The sequence below is a fragment of the Benincasa hispida genome, chromosome 8 (genome assembly GCF_027475165.1).
Source record: "Benincasa hispida cultivar pf3 chromosome 8, pf3_genome.v1.1, whole genome shotgun sequence".
In the NCBI taxonomy this organism is placed as follows: Eukaryota; Viridiplantae; Streptophyta; class Magnoliopsida; order Cucurbitales; family Cucurbitaceae; genus Benincasa; species Benincasa hispida.
This window is the reverse complement of record NC_143485.1, coordinates 60,406,478-60,420,379: the sequence shown is the minus strand read 5'-3', so window position 1 is coordinate 60,420,379 and position 13,902 is coordinate 60,406,478. Positions and strand designations below refer to the sequence as shown.

The 13,902-nt window shown below is 30.0% G+C and overlaps 1 protein-coding gene and 1 long non-coding RNA gene across 3 annotated transcripts; one reads left to right on the top strand and one right to left on the bottom strand.

Moving 5' to 3' along the window:
• Positions 1–3,737: 3,737 nt before the first annotated feature.
• LOC150034748 (uncharacterized) lies at positions 3,738–6,336 on the bottom strand. Of its 2 annotated transcripts, XR_016531204.1 has the most exons (5): positions 6,137–6,336; positions 5,781–5,857; positions 5,574–5,627; positions 4,959–5,426; positions 3,738–4,158 (listed from the first exon to the last, which is right to left on the bottom strand). It is a non-coding gene; the product is annotated as an uncharacterized LOC150034748 (long non-coding RNA). The 2 variants fall into 2 exon arrangements; XR_016531205.1 differs by lacking the exon at positions 4,959–5,426 and having other exon boundaries at positions 3,898–4,158; positions 6,137–6,332.
• Positions 6,337–7,755: 1,419 nt separating this feature from the next.
• LOC120083325 (uncharacterized protein At4g15970-like) lies at positions 7,756–12,705 on the top strand. Its single transcript, XM_039039033.2, has 4 exons — positions 7,756–8,304; positions 11,384–11,728; positions 11,797–12,284; positions 12,384–12,705. Exons 1-4 carry the CDS (start codon positions 8,065–8,067, stop codon positions 12,448–12,450), a joined length of 1,140 nt encoding a protein of 379 aa, XP_038894961.1. The 5' UTR covers positions 7,756–8,064; the 3' UTR covers positions 12,451–12,705.
• Positions 12,706–13,902: the final 1,197 nt, after the last annotated feature.

The window sequence follows — 13,902 nt, the reverse complement described above, 5'->3', positions numbered from 1 at the left end:
ATTGGTTTACTTTTCCCATACTTGATTTATTTCTAATTCTAGGATTGTATTATTAGATTATTATTATACAAAGCACTTTTGAATTTTTTTTTTCTATGAAATGGAAATATTTTAAGGATTTTTTTATTTATAAGAATTTCACTAAAAAAATTAGAACCACGTGTTTTAAATCTCCTTTTGCGTACAAAATTTAAATTTGAAAAGACTTACTTTTCTCTTTGAACTGTGCGTGTTTTTTACTTCTTGTGTTTGGTTGATTTTTTTCTTTAAGTTTTTTTAGGTTGGAAGTGTTTCTTAATTAACTTTAGGCTGTGGGGTCTTCATGCAGTTTAATATTTTTTTAAAAGAAATAAAAATTATATACATTTATTTTAGTCAATATAATTTTATTTTAATTAACTTTTTTTTAAAGAAAATTTTTAAAAATAGAAAAATAAGAAAAACTATTTATACAAAATAACAAAATAGCAATCAGTGTTAGATGCTGATACACTTTTTCTATAAAATTGTCCTATTATTTATAAATATTAAACAATTTGTTGAAATAAAATATATAAAATTTTAAAATAGTTATAAATTACATTAAATATTTGGAAAAATAACACTTTGGATCTCTATTTAAGGCGAGGCAAGGTTTGATTATACGTTGGTGGACCTTTCAAATTCGACATTTTAACCTTTGAAGTATGAAAAAACAGTATTGTTAATAAAAAGTTATTTTATTTATTCTCTCTCTTCTTTCTCCCTCCTCCCATCTGTCATCCATGGTCTTTGTCACTCACGGCTGCTTGTCCATCGATCTGTCTATTATGAAATGATTTAATCTTTCTAGTTTTATAAGAACATTGATTATCTAAGTAATTTATCCAGCTACCTATAATTTCATTAGGGTAATTATAATTAGTAGCACTTTTAGAAATAATAATAAAATGTATAACATCATTTTCTAAAAAATTCTAAATATCGACAAATCTATTTTACAAATGATATGGCTTATCACTCATAGACTCCTACCAATAATATTGTTTATCATTGATAGACTATTTAAATTTGGCCATATTTACAATTTTTTTACATTATGTTATCTGTTAATATTTTGGATCTAATATCTATATTTGCAACTGTCCCATTTCATTAAGTTTTAATTATAGAAATTTCGTTAAACCCTTAAAATATTTTTCACAATAAACAAATTGGACTCTTTGAATTCTAATAAAATTAAAATTTAGGTGTTAAACATGTAATAAAAATAAAAATTAAATTGATGTCTGGCTCTATTACATTTTAAAAAAACTAAACTAATTCGATGGATAAACTTATTCTAAATCCATATAGAATATGGAATAAGAAAGAGATACATTAAGATAAAATGAGCCTTAATTGTGATATAAAGTATGAATTAACGATTAAGAAGTTTAAAATTTAAATTTAAAACTTTAGTACTAAGAAAAGAAAGGAATAAAAAAGGGAGAGGATAGATTCCAATCCAAACTCCAAAGTATCTTGGTAATTAAATTGACGGATAGTATTAATCAGTTGGGGAAGATGACGAATTTGAATAAATGATCAATTATGGTTAATAATAACAATAAAAATAAAGTTATTGAGCATTGTTCTATTTTGATTCCTAAAACTTGCGATAACTCATTTTAGTTATTGAACTTTTGCAAATTGTTTATTTTGGTCCCTACTATTAAGATTATGTCTACTATTTAAAGATGAAATCTATTTGAAAATGAAATTGCATGTAGTATGGATTGGGCAAAACGAAGGTGAAGCAAAATATCCACAATCAACGTACCAAAATAGTGAATCGTCAAAATCTTGGATGCAAAATAACTTTTGAGATCTTCTATAAGAAATCGCTTTAGCACCTAATTCAAAATTGAAACCCTAGATTTTTTTAGCATAACTAATTTATTTGGCAGTCTAATCATCCAAAATTAACCTGGACTAAAGTAAGGTATTTCTAAAAGTTGAAGGATTATAATAGATATTTTCTAAAGTTTCAGGATCAAAATAAAGATATAAATCTAAAAATAAAAAATGAGGTTAAAAGCCAATCAGCGTTGGGGAATTGAGATTAAAATCATAGTAAAGTAAGGGGAACCGGCAGCTAAGCAAACATCCGGTTGCCGGTTGGCTTGAAATAAACGTTGAAAGGTATCAAAATCAGGCTTTGAAGTTCAACTTTGGCCTGCCCATTTTTTCTTAACGCCTTTGTACTTGACCACGCGCTTCTGCTTTGGTCCCATTTATATTTCCAGTTTTCCTTAAAATTCCCTTCTGGACAAAATAAAAGAACTTTCAATATTTTATTTCATTTTATTTATCTACTTTTGAGACATTTTTATAAAATAATTAAATTAGGTTACCATGGTTAAATTTTGGTATAAAATTTAATATGAACTTTTAAGCTACATTACTATATATATATATATTTGATAGCTTGGTACACTACTTTTAGAGATTGCTTACTTAAGCCCGTGTGTTAGCTTCTTCATGTTTGCAAAAATAGCAAACAAATCAATATGACCCAATTACTTAAATGTCGATTCTTATTTAATATAGTGTTGATATATGTAAAATGTTGATTGATGTTAGTTATACTATTGATACACTCATGTCTTACTTAAAATTTTTTATTGTTGTCTAATATAACGTTGATATATTTGGAATATTATGTCTTTAAAATGAAACACACATGTTTTACTTCAAAAGAAGTCATTAGTTGAATGTTGATTATATTATTGTTAGATATACTGCTGATATATTTGAAAAGTTGATTGATGTTACATATATCGTTGCTACAATAATGTCTTACTTCAAGTATTTATTGATTGATATCCTATCGTTCATGCCTTGTATCTATAAACTGCTGGTACACTCAGATTATCATGCTTATAAGATGAAATACACATGCTTTACTTCACAATAAGTTATTGATTGAATGTTGATTTTTATTAGATATACTGTTGATACACTCATGTCTTATCAGATATATATTACTAGTATACTTGGAATATCATGTTTATAAAATGAAACACACATACTTTACTTCAACATAAATTATTCATTATATGTTGATTGATGTTAGATATATTATTGATATATTTTAAATGTTGATTGTTGTTAGATATACTATTGATACACTCATGTCTTACTTCAAGTATTTTCTAATTGATGACGGATACACTTATGTCTTATATTTGATATATTGCTTAAACACATAGAATATTTGATAATTTTGCCCCATTGATATCTAATATTATACATGTTTATGGACTAGAGATTTAATGTTTGCTTATGGATATCTAAAATTTTTATCGATATGATAAATTACTAGCATGCCCTACAATTTTGATATACTTTTGTTATACTAAAAAAATCTATAGATTTTAAGTATATTAGTACGGTTATAGTGTACCAAAATTTGCACATTTTTTATACACTTGTAATCTATTGTCGACAAATTTTGCTAATATACTAGCATATTTAGTATATCAACATAGTTATTTAAATTTTATTTTTTAGTAAAATTAATGGTTTGGTATATCAGTGTGATTATTAGTCATAATGTATGCATTTTGTACGATCAATCTATTTCAAATTTGGTAAATCAATTTATAGAATAACCTAAATCAAAGTCAGAACCCTAGAAATCGAACAAAAAAATAAAATCAAATTAAAATTAAATATAAAGATTTATCCCACTATATAGTATATAAAACACATAGTACATGAAATAGTTATATTCTATTATGTTATTGGGATGAACAATTTCAATTTGTAAAGAAAAGCTCACCCTCATCACCTAAAAGGGGAATGTGAAGACAGTACATGCCAACCCTCTTATGACATCTACTATCCACCTGTTTCCTGTAACTTGTTATTGCTTGACCTAATAAATAATAATATGTTTGTGCATTCATCTCATAATTTTAAGACTATAGGCATTCAGAACTTCATAGAACTTAAGCAGGACCTAATATACAAGATTATTTACGAACAGATTGTTCCTCTCATCCCTTGCTAAGATGTTACATGACATTTGGACAAAAACAATGTACATAAACAAAACCTAAGAAGGCTCTGAACTATCTGATGATCCGAGGTCGTGACAGACTGATTGTAACAGGTTAGGAACTTGTTCGCTACCTGGGGGGAAGAAAACATTTAAAAACAGTGAACTGGAAAGCCTAATGAGTGATGGATTTAAGTAAATGCTTAAATAAGTACATATAAAAGTATCCAAGAATCTATACTTGATTTTAAATTTGAGAGAATATTTAATAAATTCATGATTCCCAGGTCAGGCATAAATTAGTATCATAAAACCATAAAACATTATACATACTAAATCATGCTTAAGTTCTCAATCATTCATAAAACTTGCATAAAATTTGTACCCAAAGCCTTAGTTGAGGTAGAGCAAGCTCAATACATTCAACGTCGATAACCTTAGTTAATGTAGAGTAACCTAAAAAAAATCAGCAATCGATAACTCTCATACATGCACTTATAAATACCCCCAAAAGATCGAGCACTCATGTACACAATCTAAAGCAAGTGTGCCAAGGTGGATCCCAAAGACCTATAACATATTCATACACTAAAAATCTCAGATACCTTCTTCTATCCTTCAGTATTCAAAATCCATAAACTGGGGTACGAAGCAAATGGAAATTTAAACTTTACTTTAGCAAATTGTAACATGCTATAATCTTGAAATCATGAAATACTTTCCTTGTTTTTGTGAACACATTACTTTAGTAACTAATTTCCAGCACATGGTTTAGATAAAACATGCTTAACAAGAAAATCATGTTTAGTATAACACTTTAGAAAATAGATCATAAAACTCAAGGTAGGTAAATCATGCCCAACAAGGCCTTTAATAAATACTTTACTATATTTCAATCATAAAATAGCTTCATTTGAAAACATTTATCACTTACTGTCATTGGTTGACTGCCAAGGGTCTATAAGCTGCTCTAATCTCTGTCTGTCCTGAAGAATGGATTATAAACCCCTGGTTGATTCGGATTGCTTAAAGCTTATAGCTTCCAAACATTCTATACCTAAGTTCATACTTTTCTTAATTTCTATTTAACCCTTTAAATTCTTCTCAGACTTCATACTTAGTCATTTTTATAGTTAAAAATCCACAAAACCCTTAAATGGCTTAGATATAATTTAACAACTCCAAATATCCAAGACAAGTCCATGACAAGCCACAGCAGCTAGGTGCATGGCCAGGAGTAGGCGTGGGTGCTGGGACACACATAGACACTTAGGCGTGTGCACAGGGGGCGTGGATGGCTAGCGTGAGTAGCAACACATGCACACAGGTTTCCTGATAAGCGGCATGGGTAGCAGCACATGAACTGACTGATCAGGCGAACGCTGTTGCACGTGAAAGATCCCTAATGGGAGGGAACCGTAAGCGGAAGCAAGATCGATCCAATTTCTATTTTTTATTGAATGTGAGATTTTACAATAAAACAGTAGACAAGATATACATTTATGTATAAATTATAGCATGTTTAACAAAAAGGTTTTAGAAATCTTACTTTGAAGATCTTTTTTCAAGAATTCTCTCGAACAATACGCGAACCACTTGAAGACTTTCTTCAAGAAAATTTCATACAAGTTAGAACACGACCACAAAGACTTCCTCGATATTCTCAGGGTGAGAATCCAGGAGTAGTGGGCTCTGCCTATTTTAGATTAAGAGGGAATTTTGTGTAAAGAGGAGAAAAGAGATTTCGTGTAACGACCTGAGTTCAAGAAGGGTACATGAATGAACTGATATCACATCTGAATGAACTGATATCACATCTGAATGAGAGGGATCCTGAGGACATGAAAGTATGGTTAATAAATGCTTAAAAGAATTGAAAATTACTACTAAGGTGCACCTTTCTTTTCGGTGGCTCAATCATAAGAACTTCAAAGATAAGTGTGCTTAACTTGAAACAATCCTATATTGGGTGACTTACCTTTTTAAACCTCACAACCCCTTATCTAGACCCTTGTTTTTCACTTGAATTTTCAGTACTTTTTCATCACTTCCAGCCAATTTAAACTCCAATGTATTCCATAAACCTCTTAAACAACCTGTAAATTAACTTACCTTCAAATTTGAAGTTTTAATTCCTCCTCACTTACTCAAAATCCACCAAAAACCTCACCGAATTCAGACCAACCTCGAGTTTTCTTCAATTTTCCCATCTTTTCAGTTGAATTTCTCTATGGCAGCCTTCCTTCTCCTTCCTCTCTGGTTTCTCTTGCTCTTGGCCAAAGAAAATCACAATTTTCTCGAGTGAATCGTGCAAATCGATTCCTTCTTCTTCATCCAATTTATATGACCGACTACCTCTTCATGCTTGCTTGAAATGTTGACAGCTCCTCCTATAATCATTTCAATCCCACTAATTCTTGTCTAACACTATCTTAGCCACCTTAAATATCAAATAAAATAATTAAAAGATAATTACCAAATATTACCTAATTTAATTAAAAGAAAATTATTAATTCCCTAAATTTCCATATAGCTCTCGGCTAACAGTTGGACCAAATTTCTTCCTTTTCACCTCCCAACTTCAGGGCATGGCTGGCTCCCCTTTCACCTCATTCAACTCCTAACATACTCTTTAGCCTAAACCTTCCTCTTGGCTTCCTTGTTCAACGCATGGCTCACCACCCTAACACACACACATTTTCTTAAAAACTTATAACACCTTCCCCTCACACACAAGTTCCACGCCTAGACCAATTTCTCACAAGTTACCACTTAAAATTTTTACTAAGTCCCAAATTAAATATTAGTTTTAATTTAACTTCAAGAAGAATCAGAAAAGAGTGTAGGACTTGCGGCAAAACTATGATATCCAAAGGAGAGCGAAAGCTGATTAACATTTTGGAGATCGGAAAGGAATTATCACGGCAGTGGAAAGTCTTTCCAAATAGGGCACACCCATTATGAATTATTGATTGCTCAACAAATATTTGGCCAAAATTTTGTGATTAATTTGTTATAATTAAAATAATGGTATGAAAAAGGAGGAATTGTTTAAAAATATGGGAGAGAAATTTGCTTGCAATTTTCAAACTGTATATATAAATAAAACTTTTGGGCGGTCATCACTAGAGATCAAAATTGGAGTTAAAGAGGAACCGCCGAAGATTCCAAAAGCTCTATTTAAAAGAAGGAAAATTTTTCTTGAAAAATGTTAGGTGAAGGAACCTGCAAAGAGTTGGACGGCCAACATTGATACAATGTTAAAATCAGAATACCATAAAACGATAAAAGTTGAAATTTAGAAATTTTGCTATATTTGCAATAAAAAAAATGCTAGCTACATATATGCCGTTTACTTAATTGGTTTTGCTACCCATTTTACTTTAATTTTCATGGTGACCTGCATTAAACTAAAAATAATATGTATGTATCAAATTTAGAAAAGAAGACAGCAAAATTCAATAAAATAAAAACGTCACACATATGTGATTAGAAAATAATTATGGAATTAGTGAAGCGTGGGTGTTTAAAAGATAAGATTAAAAATAGAGTTAGAGATGAAAATATGGAAATTAACCATTGAATAAAAATGAAACCATAGAAGAGAATTAAAAGGAAAGAAGGAAGAAAAATCAAAATGAGGAGAAAGATTCCGCCTTCAAAATTCTAGTCGTTTTCAGAAACAGCAAATACAAGCAATTGGATAAATAGAGACAAATTAAGGAGGGGATGGGAGGGACCAGACAAAGAAATTATGAAACTGAGAAAGGGGCAGCCGGCAATTAATTAAATTAAAACTCTCTCTTCTTCTCCCACTCTTTTTTTTTACCGATCAGCCCCTTGTTTAGTTCAAGTTTTTATTTATTGACCCCTCTCTGACGTCAACATGAAAATAACGCCATTTTTCTTCTTCTTCTTCTTCTTCTTCTTCTACCTCTTTTTTTCATCATCTAAATCCCAGCGAGTCAACCATTACGCTCGTCTTATAAGCGACTCAAAATTTCCTCTTTTCCTCCTCTTCCTCACGGTTTCAGCTTGCAATGAAGAATAATTCCGCCGCCGACGGAGGACCCGCCGGCAACGGCAAGTTGTCGGCTCCCTCGGCGGTTCATACGACGGCGGTTACGTGGAGGATGGCGAGGACGTCCGTTGTGTTCGTTGGCGTTATATTGGGTCTCCTTGTTCTGTACAACTCAACCATTAATCCTTTCAAATTTCTTCCTGTTTCCGACACCTACCGTGCTTTTCGATTCTCTGCTCCTCACAAAGACCCTCTTTTGGTTAGTTTCCATTTCTAATTTCTCTCTATTTTTTTTTTTTTTTAAAAAAAGAATTGATTTTGTTTAATTTTGTTTATTTATAATTATTGTTGGTAACTGGGGAATCATGCGATCGACTTGAGGTAGGTTGATTGTGTTTAGGAGTCGAAGAATAAAATCTGAATTAAACGGAAAAATAATTCTTGCTTCGATTTGTGACCAAACGCGATTCTCGAGTCCTAGGATTGACGAATAAATCAAATAGAGCCAACTGGGCTTTGTTTCTGAATTAATAATAATAATTTTTTTTAAAAAAAAAAATTAAAGGGGAAGGTTGCATATGCTGCAGTTCTTTAATGGTTCATTTAATAATTTTCCAACTAAGTTTATAAACGTACACACAAAATAAATTTTTTTTAAAAAAAAGAAAAAACACACACACACACACACAAAACGCAGAATTATTGGTGAATATCATGGCAAGTGATTGGTAAGTTGGCGATAGGCTCAATAGCCAGGCTGCTCCCCTGCTGCGCCAGCGCGTGACTCGCGCGTGCATTTATTATTATTTCCCTTCTTACTTCTTCTTTTTTTACTGGATACAAATAGATGGAAAAGATATTTAGTAATTGAACTTTTTTATGTTTCAATCTATTTGGTATTTTCAAATTTAGTCCATCAGTTTTGATAATATTTTATTTTTAAAAAAAATCATACAAAATTAAAAAATTAAGATTTTATTAGAAAATTTTGAATTGTAATTATTTTTCAAAATTTTCAAAATTTTCACCATCTATTTAATATAAAATTGAAAGTTATGTTACTTCTAAAAAAGTTTGGAATTGTTGTAGAGTCTATTAAATAAAATATAAATACCAATAACATATCATTTGTCAATTTGAAAAGTAAAAGTAGGATTAAATTATAAGTTTAGTCTTGGAGTTATGTTTATTCTAAAATTTAGAATTGTTATACATTTTATGAAATAAAATAACCAAGTATGATCTATCAATTTGAAAAGTAAAATTATAATTAAATTAGAGTTTATGAAATAAAATAACAATGAATAATTTTTGAAATTTTATTTTCATATGATTGAATTATAAGTTTAGTATTTATTAGATGTCAAACTCTAATTTCGTAATTAAGAAGTGAGTGAATTGTGAAAAAAATGGAGTAAAAGTTAAAAACACGGGTTAAATATAGGGATATTAGTGGGTTGAAGAACTTTTTAGATTTAACTCAATTGTTGGGTTTGTTAATTTCTTCCACCTACACAATCCTTATTAAAAAATGAATCCAACTCAATCCAACCCTAAAACATTTGGATTGTGTTGGTTCAGGTTAATCGGATTATTTATTTAAATTTATGTTCTGAAAAAAAGTAAGATGTTAATACGAAAAAATTTGATTGAATTATTTTTATATATTGAATTAAGATTTAAACATAATTTCAATTTATATAACAAAATTTTCTTTCCAAAGTGCAAAAAAATATTTTTAAGAGTTATTGGATAATAAATTATCAAAAAAAAACTTAGATAAATATATGTATATATAATTATATCATAAGTTAATATATATATATATTTTAAATGTTAACAAGAAGTTTAGATTGATTTGGATTACTTTAAGTGAATTCATGAACCAATCTAACTCACAAATTTTCATTTATTTGAACTCTATCAAATTCAAATGAATTGATAAGCTAATTAAAATCACATAAATTAGATTGAGTTGATCGTTTTTTTAAAAAAAAAATTATTTTAGGTGATCTAATTTTTTGAAAGAAGTTTTAAAAATGAGCTAATAAGGGTTGGGTGGGCGTATATATTTAATATTGTGAGGGGAGAAAAGGAGTGGAGTTGGGGGAATGGAAAGGGAAGGGAAGGGGACAGGATTTTACAAAGGAAAGTGGGCGATTGTGGTGTAATTATATGTTTTTGTTCCAATAAAACTCTCATCCATATTTTCGTACAATATAAAAACAATTTATTTTTTCATTACAATATAAAAACAATTTATTTTTTCATTACAATATAAAAACAATTTATTTTTTCATTACAATATAAAAACAATTTATTTTTTCATTACAATATAAAAACAATTTATTCCCCTCCCGCACAGCTCTGCTAATAATACATGGTGGGGTGTCAATGTCTACATAACATACACTTAAAATATCACCATTCAAATAAAGGGAATGTGTGTCTATGGTTTCTAACAAATTTTGAACAGACTTACTCTATAATAATGGTAACACTCTCGAAAATATTTTTAAATATAATAAAATTTTGTTGTTAATAAAAAAATAATAGATAATAAAATAAAATTGATTTATTTTCTTATATTTGCTGTCTTAAAAATAGATGAAATTTAAGAGTAAATATTAAATAATTAAAAAACAAATTTTAATTTTTCAAAATAAATCTAATATTTAATTTTACACTTTTTAAACACTATTTTCATAAACCAAAACTTTAAAAAAATATATTTTGGAGTGATTTTAAACTTTGCAAAAATGATCCCTTAAAAAAATCAGAAAAATGATATTAACTATTTTAAATTATTCTTCAATGTGTTACTAGTTTGGGAAAAATACCTTATTGGTTCTTAGGCATGAGATTACTAAGTTTCAAAATGTTATACATTTAGTCACTTTTTAGTATGGTTTCAATTTTTCATTAGGCATAATGTTACCATTCCAATTTGAGTTTTGTTTCATTTTGGTCGTTTCAAAATTTACACTTTTAACAACAATTTTCCACAAAACACTCATTTTCAAAAATCAAAAATTAAAATTAATTAAGTTTAAGTATTTTTCATCAATATTAAAATTAAATTTAACAATTCGATCATAATTATATTTAATTAATTAATAGACATCACACACTAATAACTGAAAATGAATATTTAATGAAAACCGAAATTAAAAGTAAAAATCTTAATTCAAATTTAAGAGTAATATGTAACATCATTGATCCCAAATTCTAAAATCATCGGACGGTTGGAAATTAGAAAAAGTAGGATGAAACAGAGTATATTGTAAAATGATGTTAAAACTTATAAAAGTTTGTAAAATCACAAAAATGAAATATAGGAAAAAGTTCTGAAAGAAGCAGCAATGGAAGATGGAACAATAATCTTGACGACGTTGAATGATGCATGGGCAGAGCCAGATTCACTCCTCGATCTGTTTCTTAAAAGCTTCCACATCGGAAACGGAACCCAAAGATTACTGAAGCATTTAGTGATAGTCACGTTGGATGAAAAGGCGTATTCTCGTTGCGTGGCGTTGCATCCTCATTGCTATGAACTGAATACTCAAGGGACCAACTTCTCCAGCGAAGCCTATTTCATGACCCCTGATTACTTGAAAATGATGTGGCGAAGAATTGAATTTCTCACCTCTGTTCTCCAAATGGGCTACAGCTTCGTCTTTACGGTTAGTTACTATCTTTACGCCAAATTTTTGGGTCAACCAGTGATTTAAGATTTGAGAGGATCGTGCAGGATTCTGATATCATGTGGCTGCAAGATCCATTCAATCACTTCTACCCAGACGCAGATTTTCAAATTGCTTGCGATTTTTTTATGGGGAACTCGGAAGATCTAAATAACAATCCCAATGGAGGGTTTGTGTACGTGAAAGCGAATCCAAAAACGGTGAAATTCTATAAGTTTTGGTACGAATCGAGGACAATATATCCAGGGAAGCACGACCAAGATGTGCTGAACAAGATCAAACACAGTCCATTGATCTCTAAAATTGGGCTGAAATTAAGGTTCTTAGACACTGCGAATTTCGGGGGGTTCTGTCAGATGGGGAGGGACATGAACAAAATGGCCACAGTGCATGCCAATTGCTGCGTTGGACTAGAGAACAAAGTGCACGATCTAAGAATTTTGCTACAAGATTGGAGTAACTTTTTTAACCCAACAACTGCGGATAACAAATTAGCTTCATCCACCCCTTCATGGACTGTTCCTCAAGATTGCAGGTATAATAATAATAATTATTAGTATTATATGCTTTCTTTCTTTCTATCTTGTGCCAATTATAATAAAGCTTCACTTTTACTTTTATGTGGAAAATTCAGAACTTCATTTCAAAGAGGGAGGCAACGCAAGGACAATAAGAACACTGGCGACAGAAGGTTATTATAGGAATCCTAAATTGGTATGACGATTTGATTTGAATAGAGGAAAAAATTAAGATATTAGTTGCAATCGTTCCTATTTTCGAAGAAGTGGTGAATAATGTTAGCTTCGAATGAAATGGTTGTATTCCCTATCCGATCTTTTAGTACACGATTTTTCTGTACATTGTTAAAAGGCCCCAAGAAAGAAATGCTGTCTTTTCTTCTTTCCCTTTTAATGTTTAACTCTTAGCAGCAAATTAATTACTTTTAGTTGGTTTCACGTTTTCTTAATTTTCTTAATTAGTTTAATCTTCTTCTTTTTCTGGTGAATTTCTTTTTAATTATTTGTGATGTTGTGTCTATATTGATTTTTTTTTTTTTTAGAAAAATACTCTTTTAGTATCTGAGTTTTTAGGTATAGATGCATTTGGTCCTCAAAATTTTAATTTGACCAATTTAGTCCCATACTATATTAATTAGACGAGGAATCAAACCTTTCACCTTTAGGATAAAAAATTATGCGAATTATTGTGAACTAAGTTCATTTTATCGTCAATATGTTGGCTTTTGCTTTTTAATAAATAATTAAATTTATATACACGTGTCTATATATGCACACACATTACCTTTGACTACATAACAATCATTAAGTCAAAGTTCATGGTCTGAATGACATCATAATTCGATTAAGGTATGGAAAAAATTTGGGTGCAGTGCCTTGTGCGACCCATCAACACCTAATGAAATTGTGTCACGTGACATATTATTTTATAAATTTTTTTGTATGAGTAAAAGAAAGAGGGAGTATAAGGATAGCGATCGATCAAACGTGTATGTGTGATGAAAATGAGAATAAATATGGTCTAAGTGAGAGCATATACTATCGATGAATAACAAATCTTGAATTATTCCAAAAGTCGAATTCCAAGAGTCTATTTATGCAATTCAATTTTTCTAAGAAACAACTTTTCAATGCAAACCAAGGGATAATCGGTAAATAAGTGATTTTGAGGTTGAATGATGATAAAAGCAGTAAACAAGGGTGTTGAATAGGGACATAATTATGTTTTAATCAAAAGGACAGTGTGTCTTTGGCAATGCAACTGCATTATACCTGGACAGAAAACTCCTCCTATTCGGTCTTGCGTGAAGTTTCTTTTGGGAGTTCTAAGCAACTAATGCCTATATTTCCATGGTTAGATGGATCTTAGATTAATTATATACAATTTCTTTACCATATGGTGCCTGTTATTATAAGATGATGTGACAGTCATATTTTGAAACTCTTAGTCCCATATTCCTTTGTGAAATCAGTTTATATCTTAACCTTCTCAACACTAGGGCTCCACTAGAATGCTAAATTAAGTGATCAGTTTAACTTAACAATATTTTCCCATAAATTCAACAAAGGAAATGCAAAAGTTAGAGGTATGAAACATAAGCATTAATCAAGCTACAAAACCGCTCATTTCAACAA